Raw genomic sequence first — 20,056 nt, 5'->3', positions numbered from 1 at the left:
TTCTTTGTCTATTCATATGGGATCCATGAGCCATTGCATATGAATAGAGGAGCCCAAGCAGCTAAGTGGCTCATTAATGACACAGCTCTAATGACAACAGCCTCAGGGCTCTGCAACCCAGCCTTTGATTCTTGGCACAGATATGATTTTGTTCTCAAAACTTAGGACTTATGGCAAACAGACAGTTCTGCCTGTGACAATATTGTAGTGTTTCTTTTAAATCTTTAGTGGTTACTAGGTATTCATAAATGTGTAAACCTGACTAGATTTGGCAGTTCACAATCACTTGTATAAAATATATATTTTAACTTTCAAATGTTTTTGAAAATCGCTAAGCAGATTTGAATTTTGTGTGTCTGCTTTTAGGGAACAGCGGAAACTCATGAGCTAGCAGAAGGAAGTGCTGCTGATGTTCTACATTCTAGAATCGGTGGAGAAATTATGGAATTAGTCCTGGTGAAATACTTGGGTAAAAACTGGAATGGACACTTCCGCATATGTGATACACTTCCGGAATTCTTCCTCGTGTGTTTTTCCTCTGACTCTGCAGAAGTGATGACAGTCGACCTGTCAATACATGTCAGGAGAATTGGCAGCCGACTGGTGCTGTCTGTCTTTAGTCCCTATTGGTTAATTAACAAAACTTCTCGGGTTCTCCAGTATCGTTCAGAAGATATTCATGTGAAGCATCCGGCTGATTTTAGGGACATCATTTTATTCTCTTTTAAGAAGAAGAACATTTTTAGTAAAAATAAGGTATGTTTTTTTATATAACAAGTTAAAATAGGTAAATCCCTAATCTAGAAACTTGGAACTCCAAAACCATGTTTACCTATTTGCTGAGTGCCTTTGGCATGAATTAAATGTAGGCGACATCAGGAATGCAGAATCCGGTGAGAATGATAGGAACCAATAGCAGCAGTTTCCTGAAGCCTTCTCCAGGGAATACAGAATTCCTTGTGTTCTTAAAGCCTGTCAGGTGGAAAAGTTTTATTTTATATCCTTTACCAGTGATGACATGGTATTTCTGTAGATGCAGCAGTTGCATTTCTTGTAGATTAGTTGAGCCTTCCAGTGCATGAGAAAAGCCCAATGACTAAGCCCTGTCCTTTGTGCTCTGGCCTCTTCTTTCCTCTTCAGACTCATCTCTGCATTCCTTTGCACTCTTTCTCAAGTGCTTAAATCTAAGCTTTTCCATACACTGCACCTTCTGTCCCCTCTGGCTCTTCCATTTCTCCTACTTAACCTGTTTTCCTCATCTTTTTTGATTATCTGCTCTTTGTGTTTTGGAATTCTGAGGCCTGATAAGTGAAAATTCTTTGTCATTCCATTTATATTCTTACAGTAGTGCTTCTCAATTTTCAGTGGACACTACAATTACTTAAAGGATTTTTAATACTGTTTGCTGAGATGGGCACCAGTGACACCTATAATTGTAGTTACTCAGGAGGTTAAGATCTGAGAATTGAGGTTTGAAGCCAGGCTGAGCAAACAAATCCCAGAGACGGTTATCTCCAGTTAACTAGTAAAAACCTGGAAAGTGAAGGTGTGGCTCCAGCCTTGAATGAAAAAGCTGAGGGAGCATAAGACTCTTGAGTTCAAGCCCCAATACTTGTATCAAACAAAACAAAACAACAACAAAAATTAAGAGTTTGATTTGGTAGTCTAGGAATGGCTTTTGAGAATCTCTGTATCTGTAAAGGATTTTCAGGTGATGCTAGCATTGGTGATCTGGGGACCACTTTGAGAATCACTGATAGTGAGGGTTGATTAATATACGGTATTGTAATGTGGGTGCTGGTGGCTCCCGCCTGTACTCCTAGTTACTCAGGCGGCTGAAATCTGAGGGTCGTAGTTCAAAGCCAGCCCAGGGAAGGAAAGTCTGTGAGACTAATTTCCAATAAGCTACTCTCAAAAAGCCAGAAGTAGAGCTCTAGCTCAGTGGTAGAGCAGTAGCCTTATGTGAAAAAGCTCAGGACAGCATACAGGCCCTGATTTCAGCCTCAGTACCAGCACTAAACAACAGGTGACCAAACATTGTCCCAGGTTAACTTTGTGTTTCTGTGTTTTAGGTTAGTAAAAATTTGAATGGCACATTCAGGAGCAGAATAGACTTTCCTGTCCTACAGTCTGTTTCTACTATGTCTCTCTCTTTAAAATGTCTGCTTATGGACAAGCACTGGTGGCTCATGCCTGTAATCCTAACTACTCAAGAGGCTGAGAGTAGAGGATCATTGACTGAAGCCCCAGGGCAGGAAAGTCTATAAGATTCTTTTTTTTAAAATTTTTTTTTATTGTGCAAATACTGTACAGAGGGGTTACAATTACATGGGCAAGATAATGAGCACATTAGTCCATAAGATTCTTATCTCCAATTAACCACAGAAAACTAGAATTGGAGCTGTATCTCACAGTTGTCTAGTGCTCACCCTTTAGCAAAAAAGCTCAGGGACAGTGTCCAGGCCCCGAGTTCAAGCCCTATGACTGACCAAAAAAAACAAACAAACTTGATTTCCATCCCAGATCTACTAGTAAACTCATTGTCCTCTCATGCTATATTTTCCATAGCATCTGCCTCTGTTCTATGGCCTCTGTCATTGAACCTTTTGGCATAATTATTGGTATTATTTCCTGGTTTCCCTGTTTATTTCAATTCTATTGAAGACATGAACTGTGTCCTACTGTCTTCATAGTGCCTCTGACAAAACCTTGATGTTAAGTGTCTGCTAAATAATGTCACCAACTCTGTATATTTAAGAATTTGTTAGCTCTGTATTGTAAGTCTAATAGTAGGAAATCTTTTTTGATAAGTTTTTTATTGTGAAAATACCATACGGAGGGGTTACAATTACATGAGCAAGGTAATGCGTACATTTCTTATCAAGTATTGTTGCCTCCTCCTTTGTTTTTCCCCTACCATCCCTGCCTTCCCATCTCCACAACTACACTCCCCCCCTCCCTGCCCAAGTTGTAAAGTTCATTTTTCGGCATAGCGTCTTGTACATCTCATTGTTGCAATGGGTCCACTTGTATCCCTATTTAAACAAATTTTCCCCTACCCCTCCCCAAATTATACCAACATCAAATACAGTGAAAACAAGGGTTATGCTGTGGGGGAGGGATAAACAAAGCAACAAAAAAATCACCTTATAAATATGTTAGAAACAATAACAAGAAAGAAAAAAACACTTGTGTCCTTATCTTGGGGTTCATTTCACCTAACATCATCTTATCTGGCCTTTTCTGCTTGTCTCAGACATATACTAGTTATTGCAAATAAGGGAAACCATGGGACCTATGTTTCTTTGGGCCTGGCTTACTTCACTTAATATAATTTTTTCTAAGTCTTTCCATTTCCTAACAAATGGGGCAATGATATTCTTTCTGATGGAGGCATAGAATTCCATTGTGTATATACACAACATTTTCTTGATCCATTCATCTACTGAGGGACATCTGGATTGGTTCCATATCTTAGCTATGGTGTATAATGCTGCAATAAACATAGTTGTGCTAGTAGCTTTAGTATGGTCTTGTTTGTTATAACAATTTTCTTAATCATCTTAGTCTTAATTAATCTTTATTTTCATAAGCAAGATCTCACTGGTGTCTATCTTTAAATTTACTTTCTGCTCAGATGAATGGGATGGTGAGAGCTATATTTTTGTTATATTGTCTGTGGTTCTGTTGCATTTGTAATACGACTGTGATTATATTTTCCTATGTCTTAGGTGCTAAAAGAATTTTTAGCAGTCTAGAAACATCCTAACAAATAGAGTGAATATCATCTTTTAAGTTTTTTAATATGATAGTATGTGTTTTCTGCTATAGGTACAGTTAAAAATTTCAACCAGTTCCTGGTCCAATAGTTTCTCATTGGATACAGTGGGAAGTTATGGCTGTGTGAAGTGTCCTGCCAACAACATGGAATACCTGGTAAGCATCTGCTTAATTTAATTATCTTCGACTGTATTCATCTTTCCCATAGTTCAGTAGTTTGATATCAAAGTATTAAATTGAGTGCTATCTACAAATTTCTATAACCACTGTAATTAAAGGAGAACTTGAATTTGTTTAAACAATGAGTTGAATTCCCTGAAGGAAACTGATGTATTTGACTATCACTTCAATTTTATGTTTAGAATATTAAAAGGTTCACAGATTAAATGTGTTATTGCAAATTATTACTACTTTATTAATTGATGTTCTTGACTTAGTTTCTTTTAGAGCCAAACTCAGGCACTAAAAATTTCCCTTTTAGTTAGATGGTAATAGTAGTAGAATACAACTTTTTTTTTTTTGGGTCCAGTGATGGGGCCTGAACTCTGGGCCTGGGCGCTGTCCCTCAGCTCTTCAGCTCAAGACTAGCGCTCTACCACTTGAGCCACAGCACCACTTCTGGCCTTTTTTTTTTCTGCTTATGTGGTGCTGAGGCATCGAATCCAGGGCCTCATGCATGCAAGGCAAACGCTCTACCACTGAGCCACCTTCCCAGCCCTATAATACAGCTTTTATTAGTTACTTTAAGAATTCTTATTTTTAAAATATTTTAAGATATCTGTGTGAATGAGAGAGTTGTGTCAATTTCAAAAAGATTGAAAAGTGCTCAAAAATAAGCTTGTGTGTTTACTTCCCACAGGTTGGTGTCAGCATCAAAATGAGCAGCTTCAATCTCTCCCGAATAGTCACTTTGACCCCTTTCTGTACCATTGCAAACAAGTCTTCCTTAGAACTCGAAGTTGGGGAGATTGCCCCTGATGGCTCTATACCGACCAACAAATGGAGCTATGTTGCTTCCTCAGAGGTAAAATTGCCTTTTCATGTAACTCATTCCTAAAATAAAAATAGATATGGACATGTTAAGTGAGTTTTATATGCCTTTTGTATACTCACTCTTATGTATCATATTTATTTGTTAAACTAAGACAGCAGGCTTTGAAATTTTTTCTTACATACTGTAGACATACGTTTGGAAAGAGTCATTGGTAGTATTTTCTACAAGCTCACTCTACATAATTAACAGTCATTCTCCAGTTCTTCGCACACATATAAAATGTGGATGTATATTATGAAAAGTTCATAGAGATAGTGTAAATTTTATAAAGATAATTGTCAAGAAAATGTCCCTGTACACATTGTCAGGATAGTATCTCTATACCTAAGGAGCTATATAACCTTATCAGGGCCTGAGATGCCTATAAATTAACACATGGAGAAAAAGATAGTATGTAAGTTACAGGTTTTATAGAATTTCTGAATAAGTGAACTGGACATTTACTTGTTAATTAACAAGAATTCAGCTTTCACATTTTATAGAAAAGGAGATTGAGGTTCAGACTTTTTTAGGGTCAGTAAGGTCTTAATAGTTGATTTGGTACATATTGGTAGTCTATATCAAAATGTCAAGTTTCATGGAAGAGGTAGGATTTGAACTAAACTGTTCAGGCTCATTAAGGTTTGAGGAGATGGTGATGATAAGGGAAAGAGTGAAGGAGTAGAGTAGGTATTCAGATAGTGTCACTTGACTTGGACTGATTTCAGCAACCAAATCACCTGATCTTCACATAGGTGAAGGCTATTCTCCAGACAAGTTTAATAAAAAAAAAAATTGTAAAGTTATTTTTTGCTCAAAAGGGCAGATGTAATACAGATTTAGAGTTCTAAGAGTCATGGTCTTTTCATGGCACCTAAAATTATCTCCCCATGTCTTGGAAACAAATAAATAATAATAATTTTTATCTTTGATATGAGCTGTCAGGATTTGTTCGATAGCAGTAGGAAATTTTGAATTAGGAACTAAATCCTGGATTTTGTAGACAAGAAATAGGCTCAAGGGAGAATATGGTTTTAGTAACATCAAAGAGAAAGTAATCAGTTCTTTCAGCAATTCTGAGATACTCTCTTTCTCTGCCTTCGTTTGTCTTTCTGGTTTATCTAGGAAAAGCTGCTCTATGAGAGAACTCTTCATGCATTAATGATGTAAATGAAATACACACAAAAGCGAATGTTGTTAAGATTATAGTTTTTAAAAATATTCAAGATATCTGAGGTAGTGATCTTAATTAATAGGCTCTTTATATTTTAATTGTAACATATAGATAAATATATATTCCAAAGAGTTTTATTTTAAAAAATAGTTATTGTGTATTTTGGTTTAGTCTTTGGTTGAGATGGGCTCTCAATTTGTAGTCCAGGCTGATCTTTTAACTCTTGATCATCCTGCCTCAGCCTTCAAGTGTTTGGATTACAGGTGTGTTCTTCAATACCTAGCTTGTCAATGGTTGTACTATAAGAAGTAGAGAGAACATTTGAAGAAATAATTTAATCAAAGTCACATTGAAAGTTGAAAGCTTAGTGTCTTGTTTATGCCATAGTACCGTTTTCAAACTGATATTAATTTTTATATTTTTAGTGCCTTCCATTTTGGCCTGAAAATTTGTCAGGCAAACTTTGTGTGAGAGTGGTGGGCTGTGAAGGATCTTCCAAACCATTCTTTTATAATCGGCAGGATAATGGCACTTTATTGAGCTTAGAGGACCTGGTAAGTTCTTTCCAAAATGCAGAGTCATTGACTTTTAAAATTTGCCTTAGACTATATAAACTATTCTAAAAAAAATCTACTGGTAATTATTTGAAGGTGGTGTTGCATGAATTTATAATGTTATGCATGTGTAAAATTTTAGAAACCAAAGCTTATTATTTTTGAAAAACTTATAGAATTATATATGTAAGTAACATTAAACTAGTACAATAATTGTGTATATGTTTTCCTTCAATAGAATGGAGGTATCTTGGTGGATGTAAACATTGCTGAGCACTCAACTGTCATAACCTTTTCTGATTATCATGAAGGGTCTGCCCCTGCCCTGATAATAAACCATACACCATGGGCCATCCTCACATATAAACAAAGGTATGAAAAATAGAGTTAATGGAAATTCTGATTTATTTACTTAATCTATTTTTACAGTACTGGAAATTGAATGCAAGGCCTTGCACTTGCTACGCAAGCACTGTACCACTCTACTAAGTATGATCCTTATCCTTTATATTTTGAAATAGAGTCATGATAACTTTTGCCTTGGCTGGCCTCAAACTGAGCTTTTCTTGACCCTGCCTCCCTAGTAGCTTCTACTGTTGTACCATCATGCCTAAAGGCTTCTGATTTACTGCCATTGGTCTACTCTGCCTTTTAGGGAAGCACTTGGTTTCAAATGTTTCCAGGTTTTAGAAAGGTAATATTGAACTCATACTCTTTGGGTTGTTTTTTTTAAACAAATACTTTGAGCAAGTCTTGAGAAAGTACTTAAAATCAACATGTTAGTATTTCTGACGTAAAGCTTATAGATATTCACACCAAGCAAGACAAATTAGAGACTTTCAGTTGTCTCATGTCAGTTCAAATCAAGTTTTCCTGTCAGATTTGACAACACACTTGGTAAAAGATCTTTTAGGGATTTTTAATGTTTAGAGTAGCAAATACGGCACTGTGAACCTGCTTAAGCATTCTTTTCTCTTTGTAACATGGAGATGCTCAGTGAACCTCTCCTGATGAATCTGTATCTGCTTTTTGGTTAGTGGGAGCAGAGTTGTCTAAATGAAAGGACAGTGAGTAGAGAGTGATGCTGAATTTATAGTGCAAGGTAATAGGAATTTTGTTATTCTGCCCTCGCTTGTGCTGTCATTTTGCTGATGTTATTGCTTAATGGCATAATAGTTTTAAGCCCTCAACATACATTATATATATTATACATTATATATGTATACAACCAAATAAATATATTTATAAATTCCTTGAAGATTTCCCTGTTCTTAACTTTCCTGCTGTGGGTCTAATGAGAGGGAAAGTAATAGAAAAATCAGGGAAAGGGTAACAAGTTTGACAAGAAATGTACTTATTACCTTACTTATGGAACTGTAAACCCTCTGTTCATCACCTTGACAAAAAAAGAAAAAAAAATACAGATCCAGGATCAAAACCTAGGTAGATTACTTTATTTTGTAGTATATAGACCAAGATTTGTTTTTAATTTTATTATAAAGATGCTGTACAGAGGGTTACAGTTACATGAGTAAGGCAATGAGTACATTACTTGTCGATCATCATTACTCCTTCCCTTGTTGTTGTCCCACTATCCCTTCCCTCCCCCACCTACCACAGTCCCCTGACCCCCCACCCCAAGTTGTAAAGTTTGTTTCCACTATACTGTCCTGTGGGTATCATTGTTGCAGTGGGTCATCCTGTGTCCTTATTTTACCATTTTGTTATTCCCCTCCCCCTCTCCAGATTAGACAAATGTATATACAAGATGCAGGGTATCAAAACCAAGTACAGTGACAACAGGGAATATACCATAGGGGTAAAAACACACAAAGGAAACAAAAAAAATCACATAGTACATTTAAAACAACAACAAAGACAGACCTCTTGTGTCCGTATCTTGGGGTTCATTTCACTTAGTATCATCTTATATGGTCATATATACATAGCTTTTGAACTTTTCAGCTTATCTGATAAGATTATCCTATACTAATTATTGCAAATAAGGGAAACCATGGTACTTAAATTTCTTTGGCATTTACCCAAATGAAAACAAACAAGCACAACTATGTTTATTGCAGCATTATTCACCATAGCTAAGATATGGAACCAATCTAGATGCCCCTCAGTAGATGAGTGGATCAAGAAAATGAGATATATACATATATATATATATACATATATATATATGTGTGTGTGTGTGTGTATGCTTTGTTTTGTATATATAGGCTTTGTTTTGCTTTTTCTGATATGCGTATGTGTGTGTGTGTGTGTATATATATATATATATATATATATATATATATATTATCTCACATTAGGAAATGGAAAGACAAACCAAGATTTTTAAACTTTAGTGGTCAGTTTTTGTTGCCATTCAGATTCTGATTTAGCAGCATGTGGAGAGGTTGCAGGACTTTGCATTTCAGCAAGCTCCTCGGTTGTGCTGCCAGCCCATGCCACACTACATACTAGCTTTGAGTTGGAATACTATATGCTTTGTTTTGCTTTTGCTGATATGCATATGTGTATGCATACATACACATATTCATTTTGGATAGCTTAAGTAATAGATTTGATTGAAAGATTAAATATAGGCATTGAATGATGTTCTGTTATGGAGGATATTTACTGTACAAAGCCTCTTCATTAAGTGAATGTTGATTTACTGGTTCATTTGTATTAGTGAATTTCATTGGTGTGTTTGTGCCTAGATCAATCTAGCTTATTGAGGCGTTGGAAACAATATCATAGGGTAATAATCTGTCGCCCCAAGCTTTAAAATAGTTTGTTAGACATTTTAGCTTATGTAGGCAGAGTCATGTTTTATTTATTAAATAATTTATTAGGACTTTTGTGCTAGTCCCTACTTTAATAAACTTCAGGCCTTGTTTTTTCAAGGCCAAGGTGTTAATAACTTTCCTTTCTTTTAGTGGGACACAGGAGGAAGTGGACTTACCCCCAAGGAAAGCTCGACTTTTTGCTTGGGCTGATCCTACTGGACCCCGAAAACTTACATGGAGATATTCAGCAAATCTTGGGGAACATGACCTGTTAAAGGTACCATTTGATGAGAATGAGTGCTGTATGAGTTGTGGGGTGAGATGGGAATAGTCTAGCTGGCTACATCACATCTTGGCTTTCAACTAAAAGTAACTTGAAAGTGCTTTCACAGTAAGGTGCTTTCAGAGTTTAGATTGTTCATACTGATGTTTTATCATAAAAATATCCAAATGTATTTACATTTAAAAAATAGCACCAGGTGCTGGTGGCTCATGCCTATAATCCTAGCTACTCAGGAGGCTGAGATCTGAGGATCACGGTTCAAAACCAACCCCGGCAAGAAAGTCTGTGAAACTCTTATCTCCAGTAAACCACCAGAAAACTGGAAGTGGTGCTATAGCTCAAGTGGTAGAGCACCAACCTTGAGCTGAAGAGCTGAGGGACAGTGCTCAGGCCCAGAGTTCAAGCCCCACAACTGACAGAAAAAAAAATAGCTTTAGTGGGGTCCTGGTGGCTCATGCCTGTAAGCCTAGCTACTCAGGAGGCTGAGATCTGAGGATCACAGTTCAAAGCCAGCCCAGGCAGGAAACTCCATGAGACTCTTATCTCCAATAAATCACTAGAAAACTGAAAGTGGTGCTGTGGCTCAAGGGTTCACCTTGAGCTGAAGAGCCGAGGGAAAGCGCCCAGGCCCAGAGTTCAGCCCCATGACCGACAAAATAAATAAATAAATAAAATAGGTTTGTATCTTGTCTAAGTGAGACCAATAAAGCATTGATTAACTTTTTTTTAATATATATCTTTTATTGAAAAGATACTATAGAGGAGTTACAGTTACATGAGTAAGGTAATGAGTAATTTCTTATTGAGCATTGTTACCTCTCCTTTGTTTTTCCCCTACCATGCCTTACCTACCTACCTCCACTACTCTTCCCTCTTCCTCCCCCCTCCTCCTGAAGTTGTAAAGTTCATTTTCAACATATTGTCTTGTACATCTCATTGTTACAATGAGTCAACCCCTATCCTTGTTTCAGCATTTTGTCCTCCCCCCACCAAATTAGAAAAATGTATATACAAGATGCAGAGTACCAGAATTAAATACAATGACAACAGGGGTTATACCATGGGGGAAGAACATACAACAACAAAAAATCACATAGTATATTATAAGTACATTAAAAACAATAGCAAGAAAGATAAAACCTCTTGTGTCCCTATCTTGGGGTTCATTTCTCTTAGCATCATCTTATATGGTCATATGTGCAGCTTTTGACCTTTTCTGCTTGACCTAAACATATACTAGTTATTGCAAATAAGGGAAACCATGGGACCTATGTTTCTTTGGGCCTGGCTTACTTCACTTAATATAATTTTTTCCAAGTCTTTCTATTTCCTAACAAATGGGGCGGTGTCATTCTTTCTGATGGAGGCATAGAATTCCATTGTATACATATATACCACATTTTCTTGATCCATTCATCTATTGAGGGCATCTGGGTTGGTTTCATAGCTTAACTATGCTGAATAATGCTGCAATAAACATAGTTGTGCTGGTAGCTTTAGTGTGGCCTTGCTTGTGATTATTTGGGTAAATGCCCAAAAGTGGGATTGCTGGGTCATAGGGGAAGATCTATGTGTAATCTTTTGAGGAACCTCCATACTGCTTTCCAAAGTGGGATTCACCCTTTTTTAAAGAATTTTAAGGTTAAGTGAAATAGAACATTAAGAAATCTATACTCTTGTTAGCTGTGAGGTTTTTAGGCTTATTTCCCTAAGTAAGGACATATAATTTATTAATCAGTAGTTTGATAGTATGCAAATTATCTCATTAGATATCTAGTGTTACATTTTTTAAACAATATTCAGGTAGCTAAGCTAATTAAATATGTTATATGTTATTTCTTTTTTTGTTGTTGATGGTCATTTGGGCTTGAACGCTAGTGGGCACTGTCCCTCAGCTCTTCAGCTGAAGTCTAGCACTTTACCACTTGAGCCACAGCACCACTTTGGTTTTCTGGTGGCTTATTGGAGATAAAGAGTCTCACTGACTTTTCTGCCCAGGCTGGCTTTGAACCGTGATCCTCAGATCTCAGCCTCCTTAGTAGCTAGGATTACAGGTATGAGCCCTGGTGCCTGGCCAAAATATGTTATTTCTTGAATTCATGATTCTAGAAGAGGAATAAGAGCCTCCTTCTCTTAAGATAGGAATTGCCCTTGAATTAGTGGTACATCATCCAGTTTCTGGAAGGAGATACTCCCATGATGAAAGAGTTCATATAGTGTCATATTAAGCTAGTTAAGCTAGTTGTTGGAAAGGCTCTCAAGTTTTTCTTTAAAGTTGTAAATGTCCAACAGTGACTATATTCTATTCCCCTGTATTCCTTCTGAGATATAAAAGAGAAAGATACATTCAGTCTTTGAAAAAATAGGATAGCTCCTATGTTGTGAGCTTTCATGTTTTTTTGTGGAAATCTTTTGGTTTGAGTGTGCTTTACCTTCACAGTGAAGAAACTCTGATACTTACAAGTAGGAGAAAGAGGCTTCAGTTGTCTGACATTTTTGCTGTCTGGCTCAGAGGTTCAGAGCTTTTTCCTCAGGAGCCTATTGTCCAAGAGCATTTCCTTTCTCCACACATGATTCTGGAGAGGGAAGTGGTGGTGGCATTATGCTAGAAGATACTAACACAAATGTAGAAAGCATCCTGGTAACAGTGTATGCAGGAATTTCAGTTTTTAGTATTTGTGTGTGGTGTTAGCGAATCAGTAGAAAAAAATAGGTTGTTTGACACTATGTAGGAGTTACCTGTCAATACTGAAAACTGATCTAGGAAAGTTCGAGTAAGTTTATGTCAAGAGGGAGTTCTAACCAATTGTGAGTGGACATACAAAGGAATCTAAAGAAAACATACACATTGTCCTTTAATTCGTTTTTGTTTATGCTATCGTGGGGTATAAATTTAGGATCTTGTGCTTACTAGGCAGGTGTCCTACTAATTGAGCCATGTTCCCTGTCCTTTTTGTTTTTACTTTGCTTTTCAGATAGGGTTTTGTGCTTTTTTCTGTGCTAGATTCAGACTGTCATTCACTTATCTCTATCTGTTATCTGGGACCACAGGCATGAGCTATCATACCTGGAAACATTCATACATTGACAAACTCTAAGTCTGAAAAAAGTCTCTCCCTATTATAAGTACAAATTACCAGAAAACCTATCATGGCATTTATGAGAAAAATAGTTCACAAGAAAAACAGCAGTATCTTACAGCTTCAGAGGAAGACAAGACCTTTGAAAAAGGTTTTGCCAGAAGAAAAATTGCAAAATGTGTGTCTGGCATCCTCCAGTAAATTATAAAGATGTGAAAACTGGAGAGGAGGAAAGATAGGAGGAAGGATAAAAGCTCAAAACAGCAAGTAACATGACAGGTCACAACTTAAAGAGATAAAAACTATATGTGAGTTTAATAAGTCTTTCTTTTCCCCAGGATGAATGTGGCCAGTTTCCATATGATGCAAACAGTCAGATACACTGGGTTTCATTCCTCGATGGGCGCCAGAGAGTTCTGCTTTTCACAGATGATGTTGCCTTGGTTTCCAAAGCACTACAGGCAGAAGAAATGGAACAGGCTAATCATGAAATAACCTTATCTCTCCACAGTCTTGGGCTCTCACTGGTTAACAATGACAACAAGCAGGAAGTTTCGTATATTGGAATCACCAGGTATACAAGTAGGAAGATAAGACTTCAGAAATCTTTAAAAGGCATTAAGTTTGCCATGTCCAATTTGATGAGTCTGTGAATAGATTCATATAATGAATTTGATAGACTGTACATTCATTCAGTAAAATTTACTGAAATACTTTTTGAGCTGTCTTTGCCTTCTTGGTACTTATTGCCAGTTGATGGGGGAAATATGTTTTCCTTATTTCTTTGTTATTTGTGAATAATTTTTTTTTAGTTGTGGTAGGTCATGGGGTTTGAACTCTGGGAAATGGGCGCTGTCCCTGAGTGCTTCAGCTCAAGACGAGTGCTCTACCACTTGAGCCAAGGTTCCACTTGCAGTTTTCTGGTGGTTTATTGGAGATAAGAGTCTCACGGACTTTCCTGCCTGGGGTTGGCTTTGAACCAAGATCCTCAGATCTCAGCCTCCTGTGTAGCTAGGATTACAGGCGCGAGCCACCAGCTCCCAGTTCATGAATAATTCTTGAATTGCAAAAACACAAATACCACAAAGAAATAAATTAATTATGCGATGGAAATATAGAGGTAGAAATAACAAGTTTGTTTTGTGCACTATCTTCTAGAAACTGGCATGAGACACCAAGAGGAATAAATTACAAAGAAGGTTCAGAGAGGAAGAAGCAATATTGATAGGAGTGTATAATTTTTATGGGTAGATTTAGAATTTTACTTATGGGACCAGTTATTTTCTCTTCTGTTTATACATATATAAGAAATAAAATAATTATTTTGGTTTTTTAATCATACTGATTTTGTAATAAACTCATATGGTTTTGGATGCTGCTAAGTGGAATAGTTAATGTGGTACCAAATATAACCAGCATAGGATCTATTGATAACTGTATGTTTAGGAAAGCAAAGTTAAGTGAAGAGGGAGGCCAGGTATGGAATACTCTGCATAGTATCTGACTGAGGGCATCATAACCACCATTAGCAGTAGTACTTTTATGTATTTATAAGTAATGCATTGCCTTTGTTCTATATTTCAATATCACATAGGGTTTTAAAGCTATTTACAAAATTACTCTTCAGTCATAAAATCTGATTCTCCCTCTTTGGTATAATGTATTCATTTCCACTTATAAGCCATCATATTTTGTCTTGTTGGCCTTTATAAGGAAATTTGTCAAATTCATCTAAACAATTTGATTACACATTCTAAGGAGAAGTAAATCACTTACATAATTGAAAAATAGGCTTTTGTTTGTAGCTTTAAGTCTAGAGAGATATTGAATACAGAGGTCTAATACCCATACCCCCTTTTAATACTAACATCATGCAGTAGTGTAGTACATTTGTTACTCTTGATAATACTGATAAGATTATTATTATCTAGCATCTATAGATTATACTAGGATTCATTTTGAATTACAGTTCTGTGCATTTGACAAATGTATAATATACATCTACCATTATGATATAGTTTCTGCAGACCTAACAGTCCTAGTTTTGCACCTTTTAATCCCTCCCTTTGTCCTTCTAGACCCTCTGGAAACCACTAATAGGTGATATCTTTTCATTTTACTTTGCAGTTCCCTGATGATATGCTATTGTACATCTTTTCATACACTTATTTGCCATATGAAATCTTATTTTTTCCATCAGGTTACATCTTCCCAACAAAAAATTTTATGAGAGCACACTAATTGTACAAATGAATGAGTTTCATTATGACATCTTCACACAAGCATATAATGTACTTCAATCATATTTATCTCTCCCTCCCTCCACTGGTCCCTTTTCTCTTCATAAATAATCCTCCATTTTTATGTATTTTGAAAATTAGATTCTTTATTTGAGAATAAACATGCTTATTTTCTCTTTGGTTAGCTCATTTCACTTAATGTGACAATCTCTAGTTCCATCCATTTTCCACAAAAAGACATACCATGTTCTTCTTATGGTTGTTTAATATTCTATTGTGAAGATACTAAATTTAGTTTATCCATTTATCCATCAGTGGACATCTATGCCAATTCCATTATTTAACTATTGTGAATAGTCCCTTAATAAATATGAGGGTGCAGATATCATCGTTCAGACATGGAAGAGATATACAGCTGGATCATATGGTATTTTAAGTAGACAATCTCAAGCAGTTCATTAGAAGCATAGAGAAATACACATTTCAGTACAAAATGATTTTGAAGGCCTTAGACATCTGTCAGGTCAAACACTCCCCACACCTGCCTTAGATACTTAACATTACTATGTAATAGAGAAGGTATTTTATCCTGACCCAATCTATTTATTTGCAATACAGATATGGTTTTTAAACTCTTTTATCAATGTAATTTTCATCTGAAGTTGATAATTTCACTAATCTGGAGTTGAATAACACTTTCACAAACTCTTATGTACTCTAATTTAATTTTCTTTGTGAATTGCTCTAGTTCTGGTGTTGTTTGGGAAATGAAACCAAAACAAAAGTGGAAGCCTTTTAATCAAAAGCAAATAATCTTACTGGAACAGTCCTATCAGAAATACCAAGTATCAGAAGATCGAGGCTGGATTAAGTTGGATAATAATTTTGAGGTATGCCAAAACTATTTTGAGTTTTATAGGTTTATGTTTTATTAGTTTATACCTTTTTTTTTTTTTTTTTACTGGTAGCAATACTTGGGGTAAATAAAACCTTAATATCCCTTGAGTGCAGCAGCTAACTAAATATTAATAAATGAACTCTTGCTTATTAGAAGTATTATTTAGTATTCTATATTGTGAACTAGGATTTAAACCTGTTGTAGAGAAATTGTTTATTGAACATTTTTCTCTTATATTTTGAATAATATCTATGTTGATAAATTAAAGCTGTTATATATATGTATATATCATTAATTTTTTAAAAATACAAAAACCTTACTGAATTGAATGTTGAATGCACTAACTGCTTGTTGAACATGGGTATGCATCCACAGATAATGGTGTGTCCCGCATAACATATAGAGCTAACATTTAGTCATCATTTTAAAGCAGATTCCAGAGGCTTAAAGCAACTTCCAGCTTGCTGTGCTTCAGTCATACAGTTAGATTATTCTTGTCTTGCTGTAGAAAGGTTGAAACACACTGATCCAAGATTTCGTTTTCTGCCTAATCTCATCACTGCAACAACGGATGCTATTTGTCTTACACATAAACAAGCTACTAGCTATTTGTTGAAGCTATAATTTTGATAGTTTATATAGTTTTATCACCTCAGAATTTATCTAGAATTATCCATTACTATTAAAATTTGTTGTATAAAACAATTTTTTTTTTTTGGTCAGTCGTGGGGCTTGAACTCTGAGCCTGGGCGCTGTCCCTGCACTCTTCAGCTCAAGGCAAGCACCACTTCCAGTTTTCTAGTGGTTTATTGGAGATAAGAGTTTTACGGACTTTCCTGCCTGGGCTGGCTTTGAATCGTGACCCACAGATCTCAGCCTCCTAAGTAGCTGGGATTACAGGCGTGAGCCACCAGCACCCAGTTTATAAAACATTCTTAAGTACAGTTTTATAATTGAGAATTCAGAATCCTTATTCCCTAACAACTATTTTAAAAAGAGATGCTACTGTTTCTGAGATCTCAATTGTAAATTTTTTCCGAGATCTCAGTTGTAAATGATCTAAAGATAACCTTCCTGTTGAGAGACAATGATAAAGATGGTCTCATCAGTTTCATGAGTAAACAAAACTTACAAATGGGATAGTCTGCTAATAACTTATCACAAAAATGTCCTTTCCTTTTTTCCAGGTCAATTTTAATAAAGTTCCAATGGAAATGCGCCTCCCTATTAGATGTCCTATTAAGCGAGACTTTTTATCAGGAATTGAGGTTGAATTTAAGCAGTCTCCCCACCAGAGAAGCTTAAGAGCCAGATTATACTGGCTGCAGGTAATCCCACCATCCTCAGTCAAGTATATGTTCCTTTGGAAATCTTAGAAATGAAATTTCTTTTAAATTTGTAGTTAATATGAAATTACTTACCTTTTCAGAGTTAGGAATAAAAAAGTAGAAAGAGAAAAGTAAAGTTCATATGGTTTCAATACCCAGCAATAAAATTTAAAAAGTTAATTAATATCTTTTTATATGTTTCTTCTTCTTCTCCCACATACCATGTAAATCCAGCATCTCACAATCTATTCTAAGGATCTCATGAGGGTTGACATTATTAATTTGACCATTAGACTGTCAAAAGTACATGAGTGTGTGTTTGTTTTTTGACACTAAGATGCAATGATCTTTAAATGCTCCATTGAATTTTCATGGGATCCCCAACTGAGATTTTCCTTTGTCATTCCTCATGGCAAAGATCAGGGCTCCTATGGGTGCTTGTTTTTAGATACTTGCTTGCTCCTTCTTGGTCTCCTCTTCGTTTCTTCCTTTTAACTGTTAAGTATTATTAGGATTAAGTATTATTTTAGGACATTTTTATTGTTTTTGCATCTTTTTACCTTTACTATAATTGTATAGTCAGTGTCTACTTACACATGTGCAATATTGATACAATTAGGAGAGAATACATTATTTTGTGTGCAGATCTTCCTTGCTGAGGCAGGGTCGAAGTTTTACAAATTTAAAGTGAAACTTGTAATGACATTACATGTACATTTGGATACTTAATGTGAAAATCTGAGCTTTTCTAATACTGTCTTTGACAGTACACTTTTAAATCTAAATTGTTTTAAATCCTTCTACTAAGTTGGTTTTCTTGTCTTTCAGGTTGATAATCAATTACCAGGTACAATGTTCCCTGTTGTATTTCATCCTGTGGCTCCTCCAAAATCTATTGCTTTGGATTCAGGTAAAAGAAAGAAATATAGACCTGTCTTATTTATAAAAGAAAGTAGATATTAGTTTGATACAGCATAAAGTTTAGTATTTCTCCTTTATTCTTGTTTCCTTTAGAGCCTAAACCTTTCATTGATGTGAGTGTGATCACGAGATTCAACGAGTACAGTAAAGTCCTACAGTTCAAGTACGTAAAGGTTCCTACTTTTTAAGAAATTTACGATGAGGGCCCATTTTGAAAATTAACTTTTTAACTAACTTTGAAATTTTTTAACTAATTTTGAAACTAACTTTGGTATAAAAATAATTTTCCAATTGAACATATATAGACCGACTTTTGTTGAAATAATTTTTCATGTTTATTCTTACTATAAGAATAGTCTGTGCCTATTTTAAAATGTAGAATTTCATACTTCTCTTTGTAACTCAGATTATAAAATATAAATGAAAATGTATTTGTCAGCTGTGTTCTTTTGAGCAGTTGCTCAAAAATTAGATGATACAGTTAGCTACCAGTGGCTTATGACTCTAATCCTAGCTACTCAGAAGGCTGAGATCTGAGGATCACAGTTCAAAGCCAGCCCAAGCAGGAAAGGCTGAGAGACTCTTAGTTCCCACAAACTAATAAGAAAAAAGCTGGAAGTGGTGCTGTGGCTCCAGAGGTAGAGCATGAGCCTTGAGCACAAAGAAGCTCAGTCCCCGAGTTCAAGCCCCAGGACCAGAAAAAAAAATTAGGTGATAGCTGATACATTTCTAGTTGTAATAGTCTTTTACCATGACATGACAGATGTAGGCAGCTGGGACCCTGAATATAAATACAACACCCATATGCCCACTGTAATGAAAGACTCTCAAAGTATACTCTAATTTTATAATGTGTTCTAATTTTAAGAAACATTGAAAAGCATTAGGTTTGATGGGAGCCCTTTTCTGTCTTAAATTTTTTTTTCTATAGGTATTTTATGGTCCTCATTCAGGAAATGGCCTTAAAAATTGATCAAGGGTTTCTGGGAGCTGTGATTGCACTGTTTACTCCAACAAGTGACCCTGAAGCTGAAAGAAAACGGGTAACAATATTTATTTATTGGTCCAAATATGAAGTTTTAAAAAGTTAAATCAGCTATTTTTGAGCTAATTGTTAGAGTAGATAATTTTTTTAATTATTGATTTGATTTTTTTCAGACAAAGTTAATTCAGCAAGATATTGACACTCTAAACACAGAATTAATGGAGACCTCAATGACTGATATGTCAATTCTTAGTTTCTTTGAACATTTCCATATATCTCCTGTGAAGGTTTGTTACAATTAATACTTTGAAATTTTAGTACAATTGTTTTGGGATTTTTGAAAGGTCTATATAAGATTGTAGTTTTTAATTTGTTGCATCAAATACTAGGCAGGAATTTCCGTTGATTAATCATAATAATTAAGACAATTCTCTGTGACATGTACAGCTGTAATCCCCATAGAGAAACCACCAGAGCATGTTCTGTAGTGTTGAATTAATAACCCTTTACCCTGAGAAGAAGCTGACAAAGGCATTTCTTAATTAAGCAGAGAAGTGCTCAGTGCTGTTTAATGTTTTGGTTGCACTTTGTAACTACAATCACTGTCTAGGCAGAGCTGTAATGGCTTCCCTGACCAGAATGGGAAAATGCTGAAGTAGGTGTTAACTGTCCAAGTACTGTCATCCCCTTTCCAAAACTAGAGGAGTGGAAAATTGGATACCTTTCACTTGCCTGATTTTGTACTTTATGAACCCATTTTCTTTTTCCCTTATTGTTGTTCTTTTTAGCTTTTACAGGGAAAGGTGATTGCTTACTAAATTCACAAATGCTATCAACCATAATACTCTAAAACTTGTGTAATGAACCAGATATACAATTAAGCAACTCTTTAAAATATTGATGATCCTTTACATTCTCAAACACTTGTTCATAGCACTTTATATTCAATCTCATTTACCAATTAATTCAACTAAATTAATGGATTTATAAAATAGAA

At 35.6% G+C, this 20,056-nt stretch overlaps 1 protein-coding gene across 2 annotated transcripts in view; it reads left to right on the top strand.

The window, feature by feature from the left end:
• Vps13c (vacuolar protein sorting 13 homolog C) overlaps nucleotides 1-20,056 on the top strand; it is a 148,504-nt gene that overhangs the window by 106,250 nt on the left and 22,198 nt on the right. For both annotated transcript variants that reach the window (XM_042687770.1, XM_042687771.1), the window contains exons 59-71: nucleotides 367-756; nucleotides 3,832-3,936; nucleotides 4,640-4,804; nucleotides 6,413-6,541; nucleotides 6,780-6,913; nucleotides 9,475-9,601; nucleotides 13,026-13,261; nucleotides 15,676-15,817; nucleotides 17,013-17,153; nucleotides 17,982-18,063; nucleotides 18,168-18,237; nucleotides 19,006-19,117; nucleotides 19,233-19,346. In XM_042687770.1, coding sequence (XP_042543704.1) covers nucleotides 367-756; nucleotides 3,832-3,936; nucleotides 4,640-4,804; nucleotides 6,413-6,541; nucleotides 6,780-6,913; nucleotides 9,475-9,601; nucleotides 13,026-13,261; nucleotides 15,676-15,817; nucleotides 17,013-17,153; nucleotides 17,982-18,063; nucleotides 18,168-18,237; nucleotides 19,006-19,117; nucleotides 19,233-19,346 — 1,947 coding nt within the window. The remainder of the gene's footprint in view (nucleotides 1-366; nucleotides 757-3,831; nucleotides 3,937-4,639; nucleotides 4,805-6,412; nucleotides 6,542-6,779; nucleotides 6,914-9,474; nucleotides 9,602-13,025; nucleotides 13,262-15,675; nucleotides 15,818-17,012; nucleotides 17,154-17,981; nucleotides 18,064-18,167; nucleotides 18,238-19,005; nucleotides 19,118-19,232; nucleotides 19,347-20,056) is intronic.

This window comes from Dipodomys spectabilis, unplaced genomic scaffold (assembly GCF_019054845.1).
Source record: "Dipodomys spectabilis isolate Male_0828 unplaced genomic scaffold, ASM1905484v1 ptg000108l, whole genome shotgun sequence".
Classification (NCBI taxonomy): domain Eukaryota; kingdom Metazoa; phylum Chordata; class Mammalia; order Rodentia; family Heteromyidae; genus Dipodomys; species Dipodomys spectabilis.
The sequence above is the reverse complement of the archived record's forward strand: the minus strand, read 5'-3'. Positions and strand labels throughout refer to the sequence as shown.